Below are 24,603 nucleotides of genomic sequence, written 5' to 3' on the forward strand. Positions count from 1 at the left end.
CTGCTTGCACAGGAAGGTGCCAGGCGAAGGAGAAGGGCTGTTTGGGGTGATAGAGGAATGGACTAGGGTGTCTCGGAGGGAGCGGTCCCTACGGAATGCTGAAAGGGGAGGGGAGGGGAAGATACGTTTGGTGGTGGGATCACGTTGGAGGTAGCGGAAATGCCGGAGGATGATCCGTTGAATGTGGAGACTGGTGGGGTGATAGGTGAGGACAAGGGGAACCCTATCGTGTTTCCGGGAGGGAGGGGCAGGGGTGAGGGCAGAAGTGCGGGAGATAGAACTGACACGGTCGAGGGCAGTGTCAACCACGGTAGAGTGGAATCCTCGGTTGCGGAAAAAGGAAGACATGTCTGAAGCACTGGTGTGGAAGGTGGCATCGTTGGAGCAGATACGGCGGAGACGGAGAAACTGGGAGAATGGAATAGAGTCCTTACAGGAGGCGGGGTGGGAGGAAGTGTAGTCCAGGTAGCTGTGGGAGTCAGTGGGCTTGTAGTGAATATTGGTCGATAACCGATCCCCAGAGATCGAGACGGAGAAGTCGAGGAAGGGAAGGGAAGAGTCAGAGATGGACCATGTGAAGGTGAGGGAAGGGTGGAAATTAAGTGAATGAAATTGTCAAGTTCGGGGCGAGAGCAGGGAACGGCACCGATACAGTCATCAATGTATCGGAAAAAGAGGTGAGGGAGGGGACCCGAGTAGGACTGGAACAAAGATTGTTCCACATAGCCCACGAAAAGGCAGGCATAGCTAGGACCCATGCGGGTACCCATGGCAACACCTTTGATTTGGAGGAAATGAGTGGAGTTAAAGGAGAAATTGTTCAATGTGAGAACAAGTTCAGCCAGGCGGAGGAGGGTGGTGGTGGATGGGGACTGGTCGGGCCTCTGTTCAAGGAAGAAGCGGAGCGCCCCCAGGCCATCCTGGTGGGGGATGGAGGTGTAGAGGGATTGTACGTCCATGGTGAAAAGGAAGCGGTTGGGGGCCAGGAAACTTGCAACTGTTAAAGTGGCGGAGGGCGTCCAAAGAGTCGCGGATGTAGGTGGGAAGAGACTGGACAAGGGGAGAAAAGATAGAGTCAAGATAGGAAGAGGTAAGTTCCGTGGGGCAAGAACAGTCTGAAACGATGGGTCTACCAGGGCAGTCCTGTTTGTGGATCTTGGGAAGGAGGTAGAAGCGGGCTGTGCGGGGTTGGGGAACTATGAGGTTGGTGGCAGCGGGGGGGAAGATCTCCAGAGGAGATGAGGTCAGTGACAGTCTTGGAAATGGTGGTTTGATGTTCGGTAGTGGGGTCATGGTCCAGGTGGAGGTAGGAGGTGGTGTCGGAGAGTTGGCGTTCAGCTTCCGCTAGGTAGAGGTCAGTACGCCAAACAACAACAGCACCAGCCTTGTCAGCGGGTTTAATGACAATGTCAGGGTTGGATCTAAGAGAATGGAGTGCTGCAAGTTCAGAGGGAAGTAGGTTGGAGTGAGTGAGGGGAGCAGAGAAATGGAGACGGCCGATGTCACGGCGGCAGTTAGCGATGAAAAGATCTAGAGAGGGTAAGAGGCCAGGGGGAGGGGTCCAGGTAGAATGGGAATTCTGCAAGCGGGAGAAAGGGTCAGTTGTGCAGGGGGAAGACTCCTGGCCAGAGAAGTGGGCACGGAGACGAAGGCGGCAGAAAAAGAGCTCAACATCATGCCGAGCTCAAAATTCATTGAGGTGGGGGCGTAAGGGGATGAAGCTCAGGCCTTTGCTGAGGACTGATCGTTCAGGGTCAGAGAGTGGAAGGTCAGAGGGGATAGTGAAAACTCAGCAGGGGGTGAGATTGGGAGAAGGGGGGTCAGAGGAAAGTGAAGGGGAAGAAGGTTCCGGAGGGGCGTTGGTGTCCAAGAGTTGATGAAGCTTGCGATCCTTAACATCGGAAAGGAAGAAAAAAAGTTTTTTGTTGAAGCGTCGGATGAGTCGAAGGATGAAATGGAACTGTGGACCCGGACAGCTTTGAGATAGAGTGCACCGGTGTTGCTGAAGAGAGAGGTCGAGAGTGTTCATGTGGCGCCGCATGGCGTTGAGCGTGGATCTCAAGAAGCGGCGAGAGCAGTAGTTCGAGGAACGATGAATATCTTGCAGATATTTGTAATCCTGGGTGGATCAGAAGCACGAAGGGTGGAAGTTTAGTTGGAATCCACGTGGAATAAGTCGGAACCGGAGACAGTTGCTGAGGAAAATGATGTGGCTGTGAAAATGAGTCTTGGCAGATATATCCAAGTTTGCTGATGATACAAAGCTGGGTTGGATTGTAAGTTGTGAGGAGGATGCAAAGAGGCTTCAAGGGGATATAGACAAGCTAAGTGAGTGGGCAAGAACATGGCAAATGGAATATAATGTGGAGAAATGTGAAGTTATCCACTTTGGTAGGAGAAATGGAAAAGTAGAGTATTTTTTAAATGGAGAGAGATTGGGAAATGTTGGTGTTCAGAGGGGCCTGGGTGCCCTTGTACACAAATCGCTGAAAGTTAACATGCAGGTATAGCAAGCAATTAGGAAAGCAAATGGTATGTTGGCCTTTATTACAAGAGGATTTGAGTATGAGAGTAAAGACATCTTACTGCAATTATATAGGGTCCTGGTGAGACCACACCTGGAGTATTGGGTACAGTTTTGGTCTCCTTACCTGAGGAAGGATATGCTTGCCACAGAGGGAGTGCAACGAAGGTTCACCAGGCTGGTTCCTGAGATGGGAGGATTGTCCTATGAGGACAGATTAATAGACTAGGCCTATATTCTCTAGAGTTTAGAAGAATGAGAGGTGATCTCATTGAAACATACAAAATTCTTACAGGGCTTGACAGGGTAGATGAAGGGAGGATGTTTCCCCTGGCTGGGGAGTCTAGAACCAGGGGTCACAGTCTCAGAATAAGGGGTTGGCCATTTAGGACGGAGATGAGGAGAAATTTCTTCACTCAGAGGGTGGTGAATCTTTGGAATTCTCTACCCCAGAGGGCTGTGGGGGCTCAATCGTTGAGTATATTCAAGACAGAGATCGACAGATTTCTGAATATTAAGGGAATCAAGGGATATGGGGATAGTGCAGGAAAGTGGAGATGAGATAGATCAGCCATGATCTTATTGAATGGCGGAGCAGGCTCGAAGGGCCAAATGGCCTACTCCTGCTCCTATTTCTTATGCTCTTATGAATAGGGCCGGAGAGTGGTGTTGAGGTGGAAGATCAGCCATGATCTTATTGAATGGGATCGGATGGCCTAATCTGCTCCTGTTTCTTAAGTTCAAAGCAAATCTGGTAGGCAAATGACAGTTCATTTCTACAATTGAGATAGTTATCCTGGATAGCTCTCACAATTCATAATCTTTATTACTGTCGTTCCTTAACAGTAGTGTTTGTGTCATCGAAATGCAACGCACCAGAAAGTTTATTAACTGTTCAAATTATGCACCACCCTGTGGTACAATTCAAACACTACATTACAAAACAGCTCAGTTTAACAGCATAAAACTTACAAGATCACAACATAATTCAGAACAAGGAAGGCCTTTTGGTCCAGCTTATTCATCCATCTAGAAAGACACTAATGTTCCCTCCATTGCAGCATCAAATTGTTTCTTAAAATGATTCCAGGTTTTTCACTCACTACTCTACTCTACCTATTCCACAAGATGATCATTCACAGTGTGAAGAATTGTGTGATATCAGTCTTAAATTTACCTTTGATTAATTTAACCCTGTGCCACCTTGTTCTACTCTTGCAAGTAATATTCCTGACTTACCTTTTCTATTCTCTTAAGAATCTTACATACCTTTGCAAGATCACCTCTCATACCTAGTTTCCAAGCTTAAAAGCCTAAGGGCTAAAAATTGAGCCCCGCCCCATTTGGGTTGCTAACTTCGCCGGGACGCTACTTTTAGTGCCCCGGAAAAATTAGCGACCCCGCGCCAGAAATTGAGTGGTTGCGCCCCAAGAGGGAAACGGGGCGCTACTGGAAGCGCCTAGCATCCCTCTTGGGGCGCTGCAAGTCAATATCGCTGCAGCACGTCGCGCCGCAGAATTGCAGGCCTTCCTCCCCTTCTTAAAGGGGAGGGGCCTTGCGCAGCACTACCCGGGTGGGCCCCCGGGGATTGGGAGAGCCGGCAAAAGAGCCCGGCACTCCACGGAGGGGGGGGGGGGGGGGTTCGTTCAGGAGACGGAAACGCATGCAGGTGGCCAGCAACAAAAATGGCCGCCCCACACCTCGCCTTTAAATTGCGCCTCCCCGGCCGCAGGTAGGCCCCCGACCCTGTCGGACATAGCGTCCAGCAGTAAGTCAGGGGGCGCTCCCGAAGATCGCGGCCGGGGAGCTGCGCACAGCGATGACGTCATCGCCAGCGGCACAACGCGCTATCAGTTAGCGCCGCTGCTAAATCTGGAATAAAAAGCTAGTATCAGTAATGGTAACCATGAAACGATCAGATTGTCAGAAAAACCCATCTGTTTCACTAATGTCCTTTAGGGAAGGAAATCTGCCGTCCTTACCTGGTCTGGCCTATATGCGACTCCAGACCCACAGCAATGTGGTTGACTCTTAACTGCCCTCTGAAATGGCCTAGCAAATCACTCAGTTGTAACTAACCGCTACGAAACACAATAAGAATGAAACCGGACGGACCACCCGGCATCGACCTCTGCACTGGCTACGGACACGGCAATGGCACACCCAGCCCAGTCAACCCTGCAAAGTCCTCCTCACCAACATCTGGGGACTTGTGCCAAAATTGGGAGAGCTGTCACACAGACTAGTCAAGCAACAGCCTGACATAGTCATACTCACAGAAACATACCTTTCAGCCAATGTCCCAAACTCCTCCATCACCATCCCTGGGTATGTCCTGTCCCACTGGCAGGATAGGCCCACCAGGGGTGGCGGGACAGTGGTATACCGTCGGGAAGGAGTGGCCCTGGGAGTCCTCAACATGGGGTCCGGACCCCATGAAGTCTCATGGCTTCAGGTCAAGCATGGGCAAGGAAACCTCCTGCTGATTACCACCTACCGCCCTCCCTCAGCTGATGAATCAGTACTCCTCCATGTTGAACACCAGTTGGAAGAAGCAGAGAGTAGCAAGGGCACAGAATGTACTCTGGGTGAGGGACCTCAACGTCCATCACCAAGAGTGGCTCGGTAGCACCACTACTCGCCGAGCTGGCCGAGTCTGAAGGACATAACTGCCAGTCTGGGCCTGCGACAGGTAGTGAGAGAACCAACACGAGGGGAAAAACCTACTTGACCTCGTCCTCATCAACCTACCTGTCGCAGATGCATCTGTCCATGACAGCATTGGTAGCAGTGACCACCGCACAGTCCTTGTGGAGACAAAGTCCCATCTTCACACTGAGGACACCCTCCATCGTGTTGTGTGGCACTACCACCGTGCTAAATGGAATAGATTCAGAACAGATCTAGCAGCTCAAAACTGGGCATCCATGAGGCGCTGTGGGCCATCAGCAGCAGCAGAATTGTATTCCACCACAATCTGTAACCTCATGGTCCGGCATATCCCTCACTCTACCATTACCACCAAGCCAGGGGAACAACCCTGGTTCAATAAGGAGTGTAGAAGGCCATGCCAGGAGCGGCACCAGGCGTACCTAAAAATGAGGTGCCAACCTGGGGAAGCTGCAACACAGGACTACATGCATGCTAAAAAGCAGAAGCAGCATGCTATAGACATGGCTAAGCGATCCCACAATCAACGGATCAGGTCAAAGCTCTGCAGTCCTGCCACATCCAGTCGTGAATGGTGGTGGACCATTAAACAACTAACGGGAGGAGGAGGCTCCATGAATATCACCATCCTCAATGATGGTGGAGCCCAGCACGTGAGTGCAAAATACAAGGCTGAAGCGTTTGCAACCATCTTCAACCAGAAGTGCCGAGTGGATAATCCGTATCGGCCTACTCCCAAGGTCCCCACCATCACATAAGCCAGTCTTCAGTCAATTCAATTCACTCCACGTGATATCAAGAAACGGCTGAGCGCATTGGATACAGCAAAATCTATGGGCCCCGACAACATCCCGGTTATCGTGCTGAAGACTTGTGCTCCAGAACTAGCCGTGCCTCTAGCCAATCTGTTCCAGTACAGCTACAACACTGGCATCTATCCGACAATGTGGAAAACTGCCCAGGGTGTGTCCTGTCCACAAAAAGCAGGACAAATCCAATCCGGCCAATTACCGCCCCATCAGTCTACTCTCAATAAGAACATAAGAACTAGGAGGAGTAATAGGCCAATCGGCCCCTCGAGTCTGCTCCGCCATTCAATAAGATCATGGCTGATCTGATCCTAACCGCCAATCTACTATCACATAACCATCTCCCAAATCGAACAGAATTAGACACACAAAATAGGAGCAGGATCAGGCTACACGGCCCCTGGGCCCGCTCCGCTACCCACAGGGCCATGTCCGATCCGAACCTAGACTCATGTCCAAATTCCTGCCCGCTCCCCGTAACCCTTAATTCCCTTTACTTCTAGGAAACTGTCTATTTCTGTTTTAAATTTATGTAATGATGTAGCTTCTACAGCTTCTTGGGGCAGCATATTCCATGGACCTACCACCCTCTGAGTGAAGTAGTTCCTCCTCATCTCAGTTTTGAAAGAGCAGCCCCTTATTCTAAGACTATGCCCCCTAGTTCTAGTTTCACCCATCATCGGGAACATCCTCCCCGCATCCACCCGATCCAACCCCTTCACAATCTTATATGTTTCAATAAGATCGCCTCTCATTCTTCTGAACTCCAATGAGTAGAGTCCCAATCTACTCAACCTCTCCTCATATGTCCATCCCCTCATCCCCGGGATTAACCAAGTGAACCTTCTTTGTACTGACTCGAGAGCAAGTATGTCCTTTCTTAAGTATGGACACCAAAACTGTATGCAGTATTCCAGGTGCGGTCTCACGAATACCTTGTACAACTGAAGCAATACCTCCCTATTTTTATATTCTATCCCCCTAGCAATGAAAGCCAACATTCCATTGGCCTTCTTAATCACTTGCTGCACCTGCATGCTAACCTTTTGAGTTTCGTGCACCAGGACCCCCAGATCCCTTTGTACTTCCAGTTTCTTGCCATTAAGATAATAACTTGCTCTACGATTTTTCCTGCCAAAGTGCATAACCTCACACTTTCCAGTATTGTATTCCATCTGCCAAATCTCTGCCCACTTACTTAGCCTGTCTATGTCCCCTTGCAGGTTTTTTATGTCCTCCTCACTCACTACTTTCCCTCCCATCGTAGTGTCATCTGCAAACTTTCATATGTTACACTCGGTCCCCTCCTCCAAATCGTTAATATAGATTGTAAAGAGTTGGGGACCCAGCACTGACCCCTGCGGAACACCACTAGTTACTGATTGCCAGTCTGAGAATCAACCATTTATCCCAACTCTCTGCCTTCTGTTAGATAGCCAATCCTCTATCCATGCCAGAATATTACCCCCAATCCCGTGATTTTTTATCTTAAGCAATAATCTTTTGTGTGGCACCTTGTCAAATGAATTTTGGAAGTCTAAATACACTACGTCCACTGGTTCCCCTTTATCCACCCTATATGTTACTTCCTCAAAGCACTCCAGCAAATTTGTCAAACATGACTTCCCCTTCATAAAACTATGCTGACTTTGTCCTATTAAATTATGTTTATCCAAATGTCCTGTTACTGTCTCCTTAATAATGGACTCCAAAATTTTACCTACCACAGATGTTAGGCTAACCGGTCTATAGTTTCCAGCCTTCTGTCTACTGCCCTTTTTAAATAAGGGTGTTACATTAGCAGTTTTCCAGTCTGCCAGGACCTTTGCTGAGTCCAGGGAGTTTTGGAAAATTATTACCAATGCATCCACAATCCCTACCGCCACTTCCCTCAAGGCCCTAGGATGTAAGCCATCAGGTCCAGGTGATTTATCCGCCTTGAGTCCCATTATTTTACCGAGTACCACTTCCTTAGTGATTTTGATCGTGTTTAGCTCCTCCCCCCCCTATAGCCCCGTTTGTCCAATGTTGGGATATTCTTAGTGTCTTCTACTGTAAAGACTGATACAAAATATTCAGTGTTTTTGCCATCTCCATATTTCCCACCATTAATTTTCCGGTCTCATCCTCTAAGGGACCAACATTTACTTTAGCCACCCTTTTTCTTTTTATAAAACTATAAAAACTCTTACTATCTGTTTTTATATTTTTTGCTAATTTACTTTCATAATCTATCTTCCCTTTCTTAATCAATCTTTTTGTTATTTTTTGCTGTCTTTTAAAGTTTTCCCAATCCTCTATCCTCCCACTAGATTTGGCTACCTTATATGCCCTTGTTTTTAGTCGAATACTATCCTTAATTTCTTTACTTAGCCGCGGATGGCTATCTTTTCTTTTACACCCTTTTCTTCTCAGTGGAATATATATTTTTTGGAAGTTGTAAAATAACTCCTTAAATGTACACCACTGATCATGTACCGTCTTACCCTTTAATCTATTTTCCCAATCCACTCTAATCAATTCCGCTCTCATACCTTCATAGTCTCCTTTATTCAAGCTTAGCACGCTTGTTTGAGATCCAACCTTCTCACCCTCTAATTGAATATGGAATTCAACCATGTTATGGTCACATATTCCAAGGGGATCCTTTACTAGGACATTTTTAATTAATCCTGTCTCGGTACACAGGGCCAGATCTAAGGTTGCTTGCCCCCTGCTCGGTTCAGTTACATACTGCTCAAGAAACCCATCCCTAATACACTCAATGAACTCATCCTCAAGGCAGCCCTGCCCAATTTGATTTGTCCAATTAATATGATAGTTAAAATCCCCCATAATTATAGATGTTCCCTTATTACAAGCCTCAACTATTTCCTGATTGATACTCCGTCCAACAGAGTTGCAACTGTTCGGAGGCCTATAGACTACGCCCACTGGTGTTTTTTTCCCCTTATTATTCCTTACCTCCACCCAAACTGTTTCATTATCCTGATCTTTTGACCCAATATCATTTCTCTGTATTACAGTGATTCCTTCCTTTATTAACATAGCCACCCCACCTCCCCTTCCTTCCTGCCTGTCCTTCTTGATCGTTAAATAACCTGGTATGTTTAATTCCCAGGCATTGTCACCCTGCAGCCACGTTTCTGTAATGGCCACAAGATCATACCCATATGTAGTTATTTGTGCCATTAACTCGTCTATTTTGTTACGAATGTTACGTGCATTCAGATAGAGAACTTTCAAAGATGTTTTGTGACACTTAGTTCCTGCTTTTGCCCTTTTTATTACTTTACCTTTTACTCCATACCTTCTGCCCCTTCCTGACACGCTCTGGTTTTTAATTTCCCCACTGCTACCTAAGTCTATGACCTTCTCTGTTGTCATTTTTATTATTTGCTCTCTAGGAACCTCCCCCCCCCACTAGTTAGTTTAAAGCCCTCTCTACAGCCCTAGTTATATGACCCGCCAGGACTCTAGTCCCAGCACTGGCCAAGTGAAGCCGGTCCCAACGGAACAGCTCCCTCCTGCCCCAGTACTGGTGCCAGTGTCCCAGGAAGCAAAACCCATTTCTCCCACACCAGTCTTTGAGCCACGCATTTAACTCTCTAATTTTATTTGTCCTAGCCAAATTCGCTCGTGGCTCAGTAATTATTACCCTTGTGGTTCTGCTTTTTAATTTGACCCCTAGCTGCTCATACTCCTTTAACAGAACCGGCTTCCTAGTCCTATCTACGTCGTTTGTACCAACATGGACCACGACAACTGGATCCACCCCCTCCCACTGCAAGTTTCTTTCCAGCCCAGAGGAGATGTCCTTAACCCTGGCACCGGATAGGCAACACAGCCTTCGGGACTCTCGCTCTCGGCTGCAGAGAACTCTATCTATCCCCCTAATAATACTATCCCCTACCACTACAACATTTCTATTTACTCCCCCCCTCTTGAATGGCCCCCTGTTCCACGGTGCTGTGGCCAGGTTGCTCATCCTCCCTGCAGTCCCTGCTCCCGTCCCCACAGGGAGTAAGAACCTCGAACCTGTTGGACAAGAGCAAGGGCTGCGGCTCCTCCAGCTCTACCTCCTGGATCCCCGTACCTGCCTCACTCGTAGTCACACCGTCCTGTCCCTGACCATGGGCTACATCTGAATTAATTAACTTCATAGGTGTGACCATCTCCTGATACACAGAGTCCAGGTACTTCTCCCCCTCCCTGATGTGTCGCAGTGTCTGAAGCTCAGACTCCAGCTCATCAACACGGAGCTGGAGTTCCTGTAGCAGCAGACACTTGTCACAGACGTAATCACCGTGAGCCTCAATGGGGTTCACCGGCTCCCACATCTCGCAACAGTAACACATCACCTGCTCCATTCTATGTAATTAATTGAATTTTTTATTGTTAGTTATGGACACCCTCTGCCCGATTTTAGATGCTAGTATCCCCTTTAATTAAGTGGATTTAAATTAAATCAGTCCCTCTAGTTACACCAGTTAAATGGTTTACCAACAGTCACTCTGTACCAGAAAGGCCTTATTAACTACAACCCACAGAGTTAAAGTTTGAAAAGAGCACCTAACACCCCACTTACCCTAACTCACAGCACTCTTTGATGACTCGCACTCAGCAAGTGATGGAAGGTGTCATCGACAGTGCTATCAAGCAGCACTTACTCACCAATAACCTGCTCACTGATGCCCAGTTTGGGTTCCGCCAAGGCCACTTGGCTCCCGACCTCATTACAGTCTTGGATCAAACATGAACAAAGGAGCTGAATTCCAGAGGTGAGGTGAGAGTGACATCAAGGCAGCATTTGACCGAGTGTGGCATCAAGGAGCCCCAGTAAAACTGAAGTCAATGGGAATCGGGGGGAAAAGGCTCCACTGGCTGGAGTCATACCTAGCACAAAGGAAGATGGTTGTGGTGATTGAAGGTCAATCATCACAGCCCCAGGACATCGCTGCAGGAGTTCCTCAGGGCAGCGTCCTAGGCCAAACCATCTTCAGCTGCTTCATCAATGACCTTCCTTCTAACATAAAGGTCAGAAATGGGGATGTTCGCTGATGACTGCAGTGTTCAGCGCCATTTACAACTCCTCAGATAATGAAGCAGTCCATGCCCGCATGCAACAAGACCTGGATGACGTTTAGGCTTGGGCTGATAAGTGGCAGGTAACATTCGCGCCACACAAGTGTCAGGCAATGACCATCTCCTACAAGCGAGAGTCTAACCACCTTCCCTTGACATTCAACGGCATTACCATCGCCAAATTCCCCCACCATCAACATCCTGGGGAGTTACCATTGACCAGAAACTTAACTGGACCAGCCACATAAGTACTGTGGCAACAAGAGCAGGTCAGAGGCTAGGTATTCTGTGGCGAGTGTCTCACCTCCTGACTCCCCAAAGCCTTTCCACCATCTACAAGGCACAAGTAAGGAGTGTGATGGAATACTCTCCACTTGCCTGGATGAGTGCAGCTCCAACAACACTCAAGAAGCTCGACACCATCCAGGACAAAGCAGCCCACTTGCTTGACACCCCATTCACCACCTTAAACATTCACTCCCTCCACCACCAGCGTACCGTGGCTGCAGTGTGTACCATCTACAAGATGCACTGCAGCAACTCGCCAAGGCTTCTTCGTTAGCACCTCCCAAACCCGCGACCTCTACCACCTAGAAGGACAAGGGCAGCAGGTGCATGGGAACACCACCACCTCCAAGTTCCCCTCCAGGTCACACACCATCCTGACTTAGAAGTATATCGCCGATCCTTCATCGTTGCTGGGTCAAAATCCTGAAACTCCCTACCTAACAGCACTGGGGGAGTACCTTCACCACACGGACTGCAGCGGTTCAAGAAGGCGGCTCATTGCCACCTTCTCAAGGGCAACTATGGATGGGCAATAAATGCTGGCCTTGCCAGCGACGCCCAGATCCCATAAGGAAGTTAAAAAAAACTCCCGCGAAATGCGCCCGGGGCGTTAGTTGCTTTGCGCCCCGTTAGCGCCCTCTTAAGCGCAAAGCAATCCAATTTTTCCCCCTAAACATTTCCAGTTTCTCCTCAAAACTCAGACACTCCCACTGGTTCTGCTAAATGCTGCTCTGCATTACTTGGGGATTGGGCATGAAGATTCTTACAGCTTTATCTTTACCTATTACAGTATCATTCGTAGAGTACGTGCCATCTATTTTTCCTCTTGCACTTGTCTGCATTAAATGTCATCTGCCATTGTTCAGCTCACACACGCACTTGTCTAACTCATTGTATAATTTCTGCGCTATCTCTTTGATACCGCTACCCCTCCTAATTTGGCATCACCTGCAAATTTGTTCGTTTGGCTTGGATATTCCAGCCACAATTAACATGTCACCATCCAAAGTCAGGACAATATAGGCTAAACGTCACCGAATGCTGGATTACACAGTTCTCCTTTCAGGGAAGCTTCCCTCATTTGATTTTTTGGAAGTCAAACAATATCGCATATATTTAACCTTCTTAAGCCTAACTGTGATGTTAAGACATTATTGAAACCTCAAATTGAATATAATCTTGTAATTCACTCTGTGCGATTTGCTTTAAACAGTTTGGACTGTTAGTCTCAACCAAAATGGGGTTTTATAGCTGCGAATAGATTTGTATTTATGACATTATACTATCAGTTGACACTAAAGGGGAAGATTTCCTTCAGCTCTGATGAAAGGTCATCAACATTGGCCCAGAATTTGCTGGGAAAATAATGGCGAGTTTAATGCGCCTGCTGTTATTTGTGTGTAAATAACCCAGCAATTTGAGGCGAGGTGGAGATACGGTGCGAGTTGCTGGACTATTTGCACTGCTCCGTTGGCCTTGTGAAAACAGGATCACGCCCTCAACCTCCCCGTGAGTTTTTTTTAAATTGCTGCATTTGCGCCGTTAAAACAAATTAAACTCACCGCAGAAAGTTAGGGGTGGTACTTAATGACCCAAGGATCCCTGTAATGACGAAATTTATGTTCCTGCAATGCCACTCAACCTTGGAGGCCGAGAAAAGAAACTGAAACTGTGGAGCATCATTCATTTTTTTTTTTAAATAAACAAAAATTCTTACTTTTCCCATGTCTTTTTCTCTCTCTAAATCCAATCTTTCTTTTCCTCTTATTTCTCTTTCTGTATCTAATTTGACTCTAATTCACCTTATTTCCTTCTCCATTGTTCCTCTATCCTTAAATCTTTTTGGTTAATTTTGTTTGCTAATGCTCCTTGGGATGTTTTACTACATTAAAGGCGCTATATAAATGCAAGTTGTTGTTGTTGAGGAGAGACAGACAGTTTGTGTCATCGCTCACCAAGATCCCAGGTGTCCCGTTGATATCTCGTATCTTGAGTTATCAGCTCGCACTTCCAGCAATTTGTGGCGCAAAAAGTTTTAGCTGAAAGGTGAGGGAAAAAAACCCAAAGAAACAGGGCACGCAGCGACATGCCCCACTCCAGCAAATTCTGGGCCAATAACTCACTCACTCAACAGATGCTGCCTGACCGGAGTGTTTTCAGCATTTTCCGTTTTTATTTGGGAAGATTTCCTTGGGTAAATGGGCTCTTTATACACATTTGCGTTTTCACTATAAATAGCAAACAATGAAAACATCTTCCCTCCATACCCCCCCTCCCCACCTCCGCTCTAATTAAAACAGATCTTCCTCAATTCTGGAATAAAATTGGTACTGCAATTATCCAGAGTATTATCTTATAAATTACAAAGCCAAACAGAATTGAACAATGTTAAGATGCACAAAATGATTAATAGACAGTGATATGAACAGTTAAGTCACTTCTTTACACTTGCTGGCTTAATAAATACATTATTAGAAGTTAAGATTTTATCTTACAGATTGATAAAGACAGTGCCTGTATGCAGAGCACCATTAATAACAGGTTTGTCATTCTCGAAAGACAGCATATTTAATGTTCAAAATAAAGATGAAGGATTTCAGAGTGATGATCAAGATAGGCATTCAACATAGGCAAATGATTCCCGGAATCATTAGATCACCAACCCACATTTATGGGCGAGATTCTGTTTGCATGTGTAACTAACAAAGCCAACAACCACATTCCTAATAGGGCTGGGACTGTAAAATGTTTGCTCTCATTACTGATTTTGAAAAATTCTATGCACATGAAGGGAATCTACATCACGTGTAGATGGCACTTAAGCAACAGGATTGAGGTTAAAAAGACATATGCACTCCCAGAGAACTGTTTGCTAATTATTTTCTGATTTTTTTTGCCTCGAGGTGGAAAACCCATTTTTAAAATAAACAGGGCTCCTCAGTAAAGTGCCCAACATTATTTTAGTTGAACTGTGAAGCAGAAAAGTCAAGTTGACATAAGCCATAGGAATCCCTTTGGAGCATGTCCACCGCTTGCTTATACTGTGGTCAACACAAATGGTTTATTTACAGATTGATAAAGGTGTTCCGGCCTTCAATGATTCGCGCTACGTTAGCTTTGTTGGCTTAGTAATGTGAAGCTGGGTGATTGCTAGATAGTGCTTTACCATGCAGGAATGAATCCTGGGGTGGGGTCGTACTGATTATATGAATTGGTTGAAGAAAACTGCAGGCGCCTGCTCTACTTCATCAATTTTTAGACGGTCATTATTTTTTCCTGCCCACAGAGTTGGTCTCTCTATGCAAAAAGATATAACATAAAAACATACGAATTAGGAGCCAGAGTAGGCCATACGGCTCCTCGAGCCTGCCCTGCCATTTAGTAAGATCGTGGCTGATCTTCGACCTCAACTCCACTTTCCTGCCCGATCTCCATATCCTCGATTCCTCTAGAGTCCAAAAGTCTAATTATCTCAGCCTTGATCATCCACAGCCCTCTGGGGCAGAGAATTCCAAAGATTCACCACCCTGAGTGGAGAAATTCCTCATCTCAGTCCTAAAAGCCCAGCCCCTTATCCTGAGACTATGCCCCCTAGTTCTAGACTCTCCAGCCAGGGGAAACAAAATCTCAGCATCTACCCTGTCAATCCCCCTCAGAACCTTTTATGTTTCATATATATCACGTTGCAAATTTGTAGGCGAGTTTTTTGTTTGACATGAGACTAATGCAAACATAGAACAATCAAGCAAGCAAAGAACTGCGCTCGCCATAGCGCAGCATTTAAGAGTCATGTGATATAACCCACAGGGGCGATTTTGCCAGCCCTGGGGAGGTGGGTATGGAGGCAGGACTGCCGGGAAAATGGCAGAATCTGGGGGCGGGTACCCATCCCGCCTCCGTGCCATCTTCCCAGGAGGTGGGTACCCGACCTGCACTGGGTCCCGTCTCCTGGAGGCGGGAAGGGGATTACAGCCACTTAACTACCTGCTAACAGATAGTTAACAGACAGTTAAGAGGATTATCCCCATTTTTCCAACAGAGGTGCGGGCTTCCCGACATCGGGAAACCCCACCAGGGTCAGCGAGGCAAGCAGTGGGCCTGCGGGGGTGAGAGGGGTCCAAAAGTGTGCTGTGGAGGTGAGTGATGGGTGCAACTATGGAGAGGTGAGTATGTGAGGTGAGTGAAAAGTATGAGAAAAAGTTTACTTACCTTTGTTTCTTCCTGCAGGCTTCAATCATTGGGGATCTGGAGGCTCCAGCATCTCCACGGCAGAGATGACAGAATTGCTGCTGCATTCTCCGATGCAACAGCCATCTGCTTTCTGCTCAGGAAATTAGGTTTGGTGAGCCTTGAGTACAAGAACTCACCAAACAGAGAATGTCAGTGTTTGACAGCTTCTCAAAAGCTGTCAAATGATGTTGAGAGATGAAACGTCATACGCTGATGTTCGCTGTCACCGGCTTTCCCATTAATTGGCCTGCTAAGCCCGCTGGGCAGGCTTAACAAGGTTAATCAAGGGAAAATAGCGTGGGTTGGGCACAAGTCGATGGAGGCGTGGCTAAAACCCGACAAGCAGCAGTCCCGCCTCCAACGTGCCCCCATTGGCAAAATCACCCCCTTCATTTTCCACCCCCCACCCCCTGAAATTCATTGTGTTTGGTTATTGATGGATTTCCCAGTGTGGTGGATTATGCATTCACAGATAGACAGGCAAGTTAATCTAAAGACATACATCAGCTGTAAAAGATTTCAGTTCTACAATATACAGATAGTGTGTGATGGCTCAAAAAGTGATTTGCCTCTTACATCAGTTTAGCACACCTTATTTTCTTTTAGGGGGACATTAATACAGCTAGAAACCATGGCTTATGACCTCAAAATGCCAACTGAGTCTAGGACCACTGAATCAGAAGTGCCAGACATAGAAAAAAATCGAAGTGCCTCTTATACAGCAAATTTTTCCGTTGTTCAAGCAACTTTGATTACTCTGGTGATGCCTCAAGTACTTTTTTTTATGTACTTTAAACAGCAATGACCAATCTGTGCAACATATAAAGGCTTTAAACCAAAACAACAGCAGTAATATGGAGAAGCAACATGCATGCCACATTTTACAATACACAGTCATCTCAGATAAAATAGACTCTTCCATCATGAAAGGAAACTAAACTAACCTCCACGGGTCATCCCAATACAAAGAACACACCATTGAACATTAAGCTTAGACCTGAAGTATAGAGAATACTCTTGGTTCCATAAATTAGAGATAACATTGTTGACTATCACAAGTTTCCCACAAAGAGCATTTCAAAACCTAGGAAAACTATTTGCAACCTTTGTTCTTATCAATTGAAGATAATTAGGTTACGGCCTTTTATTCCATCAAAGGCTTCAACAGTTCAAACATTAGGCCACTGATTTGCAAAATGCTTAGTAGCACTTGGTTCTTCGTGATGATTCAGAACTCTCATTAAATTAGACAACAGACATGAGGGAAACCACTGATCACAAAACAGGCCAAAACACCATCACAAATATACCCTTAACAAAACAGTATTTTTCCAGAGAAGGTGATTCATCAGTAAAGCCAACAGACTATGCAACAGAGTTTAATGAACATAGGACTGAGTCCAAGTCCAGATGGTTATGCAACACTTGCAGATGTTACAAAATGATGGGAGGAAGTCTTGAACTGATAGAAGACTAAATCCCTTTGCTTCTAATTAAAGCGCAAGCTGTTTTGACTGCAATTAATATTTTAACCAGAGTACTTTATATACACACAACCATATTAAAAGGCTTGCATAAAGCATCAACTTCCTGCAAATGTCACACTTACTTTCCCCATCACACTTGGTTGACAACACCCCTATGGTAAAACAGTGCATCCTCTGGTGAGCAAAGCAACTAATCCTGTATGATACTCAAACACAGAGTAAATCTCACGGTTAAGGTCAAAGTCAAAATAAAGCATTTCCAGAACTTGTGTTCCATATTAAAACTGAAGGCATAACCTGTACTTATTTAGAAGTCCTGGTATATCACCTGAAAATACTAACCCACTTTGAACACCAGTTAGAGTTAATGATGATCTGCATGTGGTTCGGATTTAATTTGGGAGAATAGACGCACAAGCTTTATTGAAACCAACAATGCAACCCACGCATCTGTAATTCACCCCCTAACCATTTGTCAATTTTCATACAACCCAAGCTTTTCCTGCCCTCCATGGTAGCAATTTGCCAAATCCATACAAGGGCAAGTCAACTAAAGAGAGGAGATTGTACATGAACAACAACAATGGGTAGACAATGTCAGAAGTAAAATATCAGGGGGATATCTTGCATGGAAGAGAAAAATTATAGGAAATTTATCGGCATGCACTAACATAAAACCAAGAATAAAATGTTTAGCAAAATAAACTAGAATTTATATATATATTTAAAATGTATAGAGTAAACTTTGAACTCACCATAATGTGCTTGAAAGGCCTGGGGCTTTACAACCTGATTACAATGATTACACATCACCAGATAAAAATCATCATGCGCTGGACAGTGACCAAATATTGGCATATCTGTAAAAAGATAAACCAAGATTAAATTTCATTTTATACTAAGCTACTAAATTCCGTATCATGTTCAAAAATGAAAACCTACATCATCAACCAAAAGTGCATTTTGTATTTTAAAATTTAGTACTCAAAACAGTAGTTCAAGAAAACTTTCAGGAACACACTCACTAGTGCAATATGTCTTTGATAAATTGTATCGTCATCTGTCTGTCATTTCATGAATGTGCAGTTAACATTGTAAAAACAAATAAGCGAAATAAAGCCAAACAGTTTTCAGAGCAGTATTAGCTTAGGAAAGCAAATCACTTCAAAGTCGTATCTACGATAAATAAAACAGTTAGATTTCACATCAGAACTGCAAGATCGACGAGCACAGAAAGCAGCAAATATTTTGTGGAATCTCCTGTGATCACCTCCTTCTCCTGCCCCTCCCCCCCCCCCCCCCAACCGGAAGCCAAAATACTAACTGCTGCTGCAAATAACCTCACCAGTAACACAGTCATGTGATAGCATTATCCAGGTCAAACCCTGCAAACAGCAGTTAAACCTTGGTCCTACGTAATGCCACCTGAATCATCAAGCTGTGTTGTGCACGCCTGTGTGAAAAAAAATGCATTATTGTAGGATAGCAAACCCAAAGATGGAAGCTAAAGGCTGCAATTCGACTTCAATACACAAACTGCTTCGGTTTTGCTCATGGATTTAGGAGATCTAAACCCCGAAAGAAACTCGCTCTTAGATACACAGTAGAGGTATATTTATCTGGCCACTAACGCGGGCAAGACTGAATATTTAACCTCAGCTAAACATATTTGGAGAAGTAACAAAATGATATTCCATTGCTGCACTTTTGCTTACTCACACTCAAGAGAAGTGCCGCCATGGCAAAGGGGTAATGCAATGATTCAGCAATCTTTTTTAAATACCAGACTTGGAGCAAGGGACAGCAGTATAATGAGCTAAATGAAATGTTGGAAACTTGCTGTACTAAATTCAGGCAGCAAGTGACGATGGTGCTGTACCAGATGGGGGACTGTAATAAGCTGGGAGAATATACTAAAAAAACACACAAAATTATGCAATAAAGCCCACATTTTCATGGAAACTGCAAATTAGTGACCGTGCTTATTATTTGTTTGTTTGCTAAGACATAAAATGAAAGATCCCAAACCAAGGGACGATGCCCCATGTTGCGTGTCGGAAGGAGGTTTGCACTGGTAGGGGGTGAGCCCGTGGGAAGGGTGAGGCATGCAAAGTGTGGGAATGGCACATTGGGAGTGCGGAAGGAGGGGCGGGATGGGGGTGTTGAGGTGGCGCAATGGTGTCAGAAATGGTTGTGGGATATGGGAGCAATGGGATGGAGGTAGCAGGGTATGGATGTATTAGGGAGGGGGTTTGCTGGGTGTGGAAGAGATCCTAAGGTGTGGGAACAGTGGCAGGAGGGCTGCAAGTGCTGCTATGAAAAGTGCATAGCCACAGTCACTGCCTATAGGTGTTTTTTTTTTTTTAAAAACTGTTTTAGCACCTCAGAACTTCAAGCCAGATCCCATGGAACAGTTGGGAATGCAGGGACTGGGGTTTTAAAATGGGAAAAATCGGAAGTGGTGAGTATGAACACTTGGAATGGAAGAACAGCACCACATACATGCGCCATGTGGAAACTTCAGGACACTTCATGTGCCTTGGGGGACCATGTGTGTAGGAAGTGTTTCCAGCTGCTCCAGCTCAGGGTTTCAGAGCTTGAGGGGCAGCTGGAGTCACTGTGGAGCATCAGGGAGGCCGAGTGTTTCCTGGACCGTACATTCCAGGAGGTGGCCACCCCACAGGCAGAGTGTGTTCAGGATAGCAAATGGGTGGCCATCCGGAAGAGTAGGAAGAGGCAGGAAGTGCAGGAGTCTTCGGGGAGTGTGTCACTCAAACCGCTATGCAGCATTGGAGACTGCTGGGAGTGACGACACCTTGAAGGAGTGCCGTCCAGACCATGGCACTAATGGGCAAGCGACTGCACGGGGGGGGGGGGGGGGCGGGGGGGAAGAGAGAGAGAAACAGCTAAGAGTAGAAATGCAGCCATTTTCAGGGGGAAGAGACAGGCGTTTCTGTAACCGTCACCTTGAGTCCCGCATGGTGGGTTGCCTCCCTGGTGCCAGGGTAAAGGGCATCACGGAGAGGGTGTAGAATATTCTGCAGGGGGAAGGGAGTGAGCCAGAAGTTGTGGTACACGTCGGTACCAACGGCAGAGAGAGCAGGTATTGAGGTCCTACAGTCAGACTTTCAGGAGCTAGGGAGGAAGTTAAAAAGTAGGACCTCAAAAGGTAGTAATCTCTGGATTACTCCCAGTGCCACGCGCCAGCGAGAGTAGAAATAGGAAGATAGGGAGGATCAATGAGTGACTTGAGGCGTGGCGCAGGAGGGTGGGCTTCAGATTCTTGGGGCACTGGGACCAATTCTGAGGCAGGAGGCACCGATTCAAAAGGGACGGGTTGCACCTCCAGAGGATGTCTTCGCGGGGAGGTTCACTAGTGTGGTTGAAGAGGGTTTAAACTAAATTAGCAGGAGGGTGGGCACCAGCATATAGAAGTAGAAAAGAGAAATAAGGTGCATAAAGGAGGGAGAGTGTTGGATAGTACTAGAGAAGGAAGTGCTACCATATTAGATAGGAGCAGACTAAGAAGGACTACAAGGAATACAAAGACAGGTTTGGAATTCATGTATGTAAACGCACAAAGGGTGGTGAATAAGGTTGGTGAGCTACAAGCACAATTAGCCATGTGGGAATATGATGTAGTGACAATAACGGAAACAGGGCTTAAAAATGGTGAGGAATGGGTGCTTAATATTCACGGATACAAGGTGTTCAGAAAAGATAGGGAAGGAAAAAAGGGAGGACGGGTGGCAGTACTGATTAGGGAAGACATTGTAGTGTTGGAAAGAGAGGATGTCCTTGAGGGGGCAAGGACAGAATCCATTTGGTTAGAGTTGAGGAGCAAAAAAGGGTATGATCACACTATTGGGGGTATTCTATAGGCCTCCAAATAGTGAGAGCGAGAGAGAGAGGAGAAAATCTGCAGGGACATCACAGATGTGCAAGAACTATGATGTTAGGGGTCTTTAATTACCCAAATATCGATTGGGATAATGTTACAGTAAAGGGAAAGGAGGGGGAGCAATTTCTGAAATGTGTTCAGGAGAACTTCCTTGACCAGTATGTTCTCGGTCAAACTAAGAAGGAGGCATTGCTGGATCTGGTGCTGGGGAATGAGGTGGGCCAAGTGGACCAAGTGTCTGTGGGAGAACACTTGGGTACGAGTGATCATCGTATCATACGGTTTAGATTAGTAATGGAGAAGAGCAAGGAACAATCTAAAGTAGAGCTAAATTAGAAGAGGGCTAACTTCAGTGGGATGAGAGGGCATCTAACCAGGGTAAAATGGAACCAAAGATTGACGGGAAAAACTAACAGAACAATGGGTGATCTTTAAGGAGATATTTCAGGTACAGGCTAGGTACATTACAACAACAGGGAAAGGTAGGGGAACCAATTGACTGCAACAGGACATAGAAAGGCTAGCAGAATGGGCAGACAAGTGGCAGATGGAATTTAATACAGAGAAGTGTGAGGTGATGCATTTCAGCAGAAGGGATAGGGAGAGGCAATATAGACTTAATGGCACAGTTCTAAAGAGTGTGCAGGGACAGAGGGACCTGGGGGTTCATGTGCATAGGTCCCTGAAGGTGACAGGACATATTGATAATGTGGTTAGCAAAGCATATGGGATCTTGGGCTTCATAAATAGAGGTATTGAGTACAAAAGCAGGGAAGTTATGCTGAACCTTTATAAAGCTCTGGTTAGGCCACAACTAGAGTCTTGTGTCCAGTTCTGGTCATCACACTTTAGGAAGGATGCAAAGGCCCTCGAGAGGATGCAGAGATTTACCAGAAAGGTTCCGGGGATGAGGGATTTTAGCTACAAGGTTAGGTTGGAGAAGCTGGGGTTGTTCTCCTTGGAGCAAAGGAGGTTGAGGGGAAATTTGATAGAGGTGTATAAGATTATGACGGGTTTGGATAAGGTAGACAGAGAAAGGCTGTTCCCATTAGCTGATGGCACAAGGACTAGGGGACACAGATTTAAGGTTTCGGGCAAGAGATACAGGGGGGACGTGAGGAAGAATTTTTTTTTTTTTTTTTTAACGCAGCGAGTGGTGAGGACCTGGAACTCACTGCCGACGAGGGTGGTGGAAGCGGAGATGAAGAATGATTTCAAAAGGAAATTGGCTAGGCACTTGAGGGAAATAAACTTGCAAGGCTACGGGGATAGAGCAGAAGAATGGGACTGACTAGATTGCTCTACAGAGAGCCGGCACAGACTCGATGGGCCGAATGGCCTCCTTCTGTGCCGTAATGATTTTGACTATGACATATCTTCCTTGGAGATGGAGTTGAGGTGGGAATGCTAGGTTTTTAAATTGTTACAGACAGAAATAGCGTAACAGGGAAAACCAAGTACAGGAAGCAATTGCAACACTTACAGGAAGTGCATGCCATACACAAGACATTTAAAGTATTATATAAAGATATAAACACACACATTATACTGAGAGACAAAGAGGGAGAAAGGAGAGAGACATACATGCATGTTTATATAAGGATACCGAGGACAGATATCCAGCGCAGCATTCATTCAGCTCCGTCTATATAAAGCAGCAGATAGCTTGCACGCGTGCCATATTCAATATATCTGACATCTTAAACTAATGTATTCAAAATATCAGCCACGATGACCATGTTTAAAATGAGGAAAAGCCAGCCATACTGCTTGAAAGAAAAATAGCCTCCTCACACTGATATTAGCACCGTTATCATAGAATCTTTATTGATTTGTATCATTTTAAATAGAGCCACCTAGTGTTTATTATCCCTATGTTTACACGTGTAATTCAGATTCAATCAAGATGTACTTTTAAGCTTTACTTGTATTCCAGCAATGAATAGCGCCATATAAACATCAGCATGTAAACAGCCAACCAACAAGCTAATCTTTTCATCTCTGCACACCTGCTGTACATTAGTACTTACATTGTTTTACATTTTTATAGTAAATGTCTGCCATTTTATAAAGCTTCCTTTATAATGATATTTGTCCCCCTCCTCTCCTGAAGGCTCTGACTCAGCCTACGGCACAATCTCCTGGGCAAGGGTCGGCCTCTGGTGCCTCACCCAAGGTCATTCTTCATGAATGAGCCAAGGGGCAAGTGTCAGCAGGCATCACAGCCGAGCCTGATCCCATTCTTGGCCACACACACAGCACGTGTCACTGGATAATGATCAGAAGCAGGAACCCTGGTATAAAAGGCACAGACAGAGCAAGGGAGGCCAGCGAATACTGCTCACAAACGACAGTTCACTTTGGCTGCAGCAGTTTCTTTTAAAGTCAGGCGGAACTGGTAATACAGGAAAATGCTGAATGCTCCCATCGGGTTTTACCTCAGAGCCTGACATAGGAACATTCAATGTAATTTGGGATGGGATATTATAACCCGTGATTTTGTCACCAAGATTGACCAGTCGTTCAGCTGTCAATGCTGCTTTCCGCCCCCTCACCCCGCCCCAGAAAGCAGAACCTTGCCCCAGGCTCCCCCACCCCCTCCCTGAACCTGCATCGTTCTCTAGTTTCTCCATCTTAACTTTCCCACAACTCCACATTTGAATCTCTCCAATCAGGTTTCTGCCCCTATCCCAGCACCAAAACAGCCTTAATCAAAGTCACAAATGACATCATGTGACCAACGGTCACTAAATTTTTTGGTGCGCAGTCCCTTTGGTTGGCCGCGTGCCCCATTCAAAATTTTGTGCATGCGTGGTTTCTCCCATTGAAAAGCCAGTGAGCAGCCTTGCGCGGCACTGCCAGACCGCTGCACGGCCGCACAGCTTAGCGGGAACGTTGCCTGTGACAGTGACCATGGTGTATTTATTCTGGCTGACACAGTCGACCACATCATCCTCCTTCAACCCCACTGCTCCACTGTCCAGCTTAGGTCTAGCCTCACGTGGTTTCACTCTTGCCTATCTAGAGCATCTCCAGCAATGGCTTCGCTTCCTGCACCAATATATGAATAAGTTGTTGTCATTGTTGCACCATTGCCTGGAGTCCTCCAAGGATCTCTTCTTGGCCCCCACCCCATCTCTTCCTCATCTACTTGCTGCCCCTTGGCTACATCCACAGCCATGGGGTCAGCTTCATTATACACAATGATGACACCCAACTCTACCTCTCCACTATCTGTCTCTACCCTCTGCTTATCCAACATCCAGTCTTGGATGAGCTGCAATTTCCTGCAACTAAACATTGGGGAGGCTGAAGCCATCATCTTCAGCTCCCACCACAAACTCTGTACTTTTGCCACCGATTCCATTCTCCTCCCCATTCACTGTCTCAGGTGGACCCAGACTGGTCATAAACTCGTTGTGCTAGTCACCCAGATCTGAGCATCCTAACCCATATCCTCTCCAACACAAAGATCAGTTACTTCCATCTCTCTAACATCGCCTGTGTCGTTAGCCTATCGCAGCCTTGGTCCAAACATGGACACATGCTGAATTCCAGAGGGGAGGTAAGGATCACTGCCCTTGACATCAAGGCAGCATTTGATCGAAT

The 24,603-nt window shown here is 46.0% G+C and overlaps 1 protein-coding gene across 2 annotated transcripts in view; it reads right to left on the reverse strand.

Annotated features, from left to right (window-relative positions):
- Nucleotides 1-24,603, reverse strand: part of atxn7 (ataxin 7) — a 135,733-nt gene that overhangs the window by 38,297 nt on the left and 72,833 nt on the right. Inside the window, exons 1-2 of one of the 2 annotated variants that reach the window (XM_086001500.1) lie at nt 18,119-18,361; nt 17,849-17,953 (exon numbers count right to left, since the gene is read on the reverse strand). In XM_086001500.1, the coding sequence (XP_085857626.1) occupies nt 17,849-17,951 (103 nt within the window). In that variant the 5' untranslated portion in view covers nt 17,952-17,953; nt 18,119-18,361. Of the gene's footprint in view, nt 1-17,848; nt 17,954-18,118; nt 18,362-24,603 lie in introns of those variants that run through there. The other variant, XM_086001497.1, reaches the window with a different exon arrangement.

Source organism: Somniosus microcephalus, chromosome 11, assembly GCF_052327205.1.
Source record: "Somniosus microcephalus isolate GS21.2 chromosome 11, FLI_Smic_1.0, whole genome shotgun sequence".
In the NCBI taxonomy this organism is placed as follows: domain Eukaryota; kingdom Metazoa; phylum Chordata; class Chondrichthyes; order Squaliformes; family Somniosidae; genus Somniosus; species Somniosus microcephalus.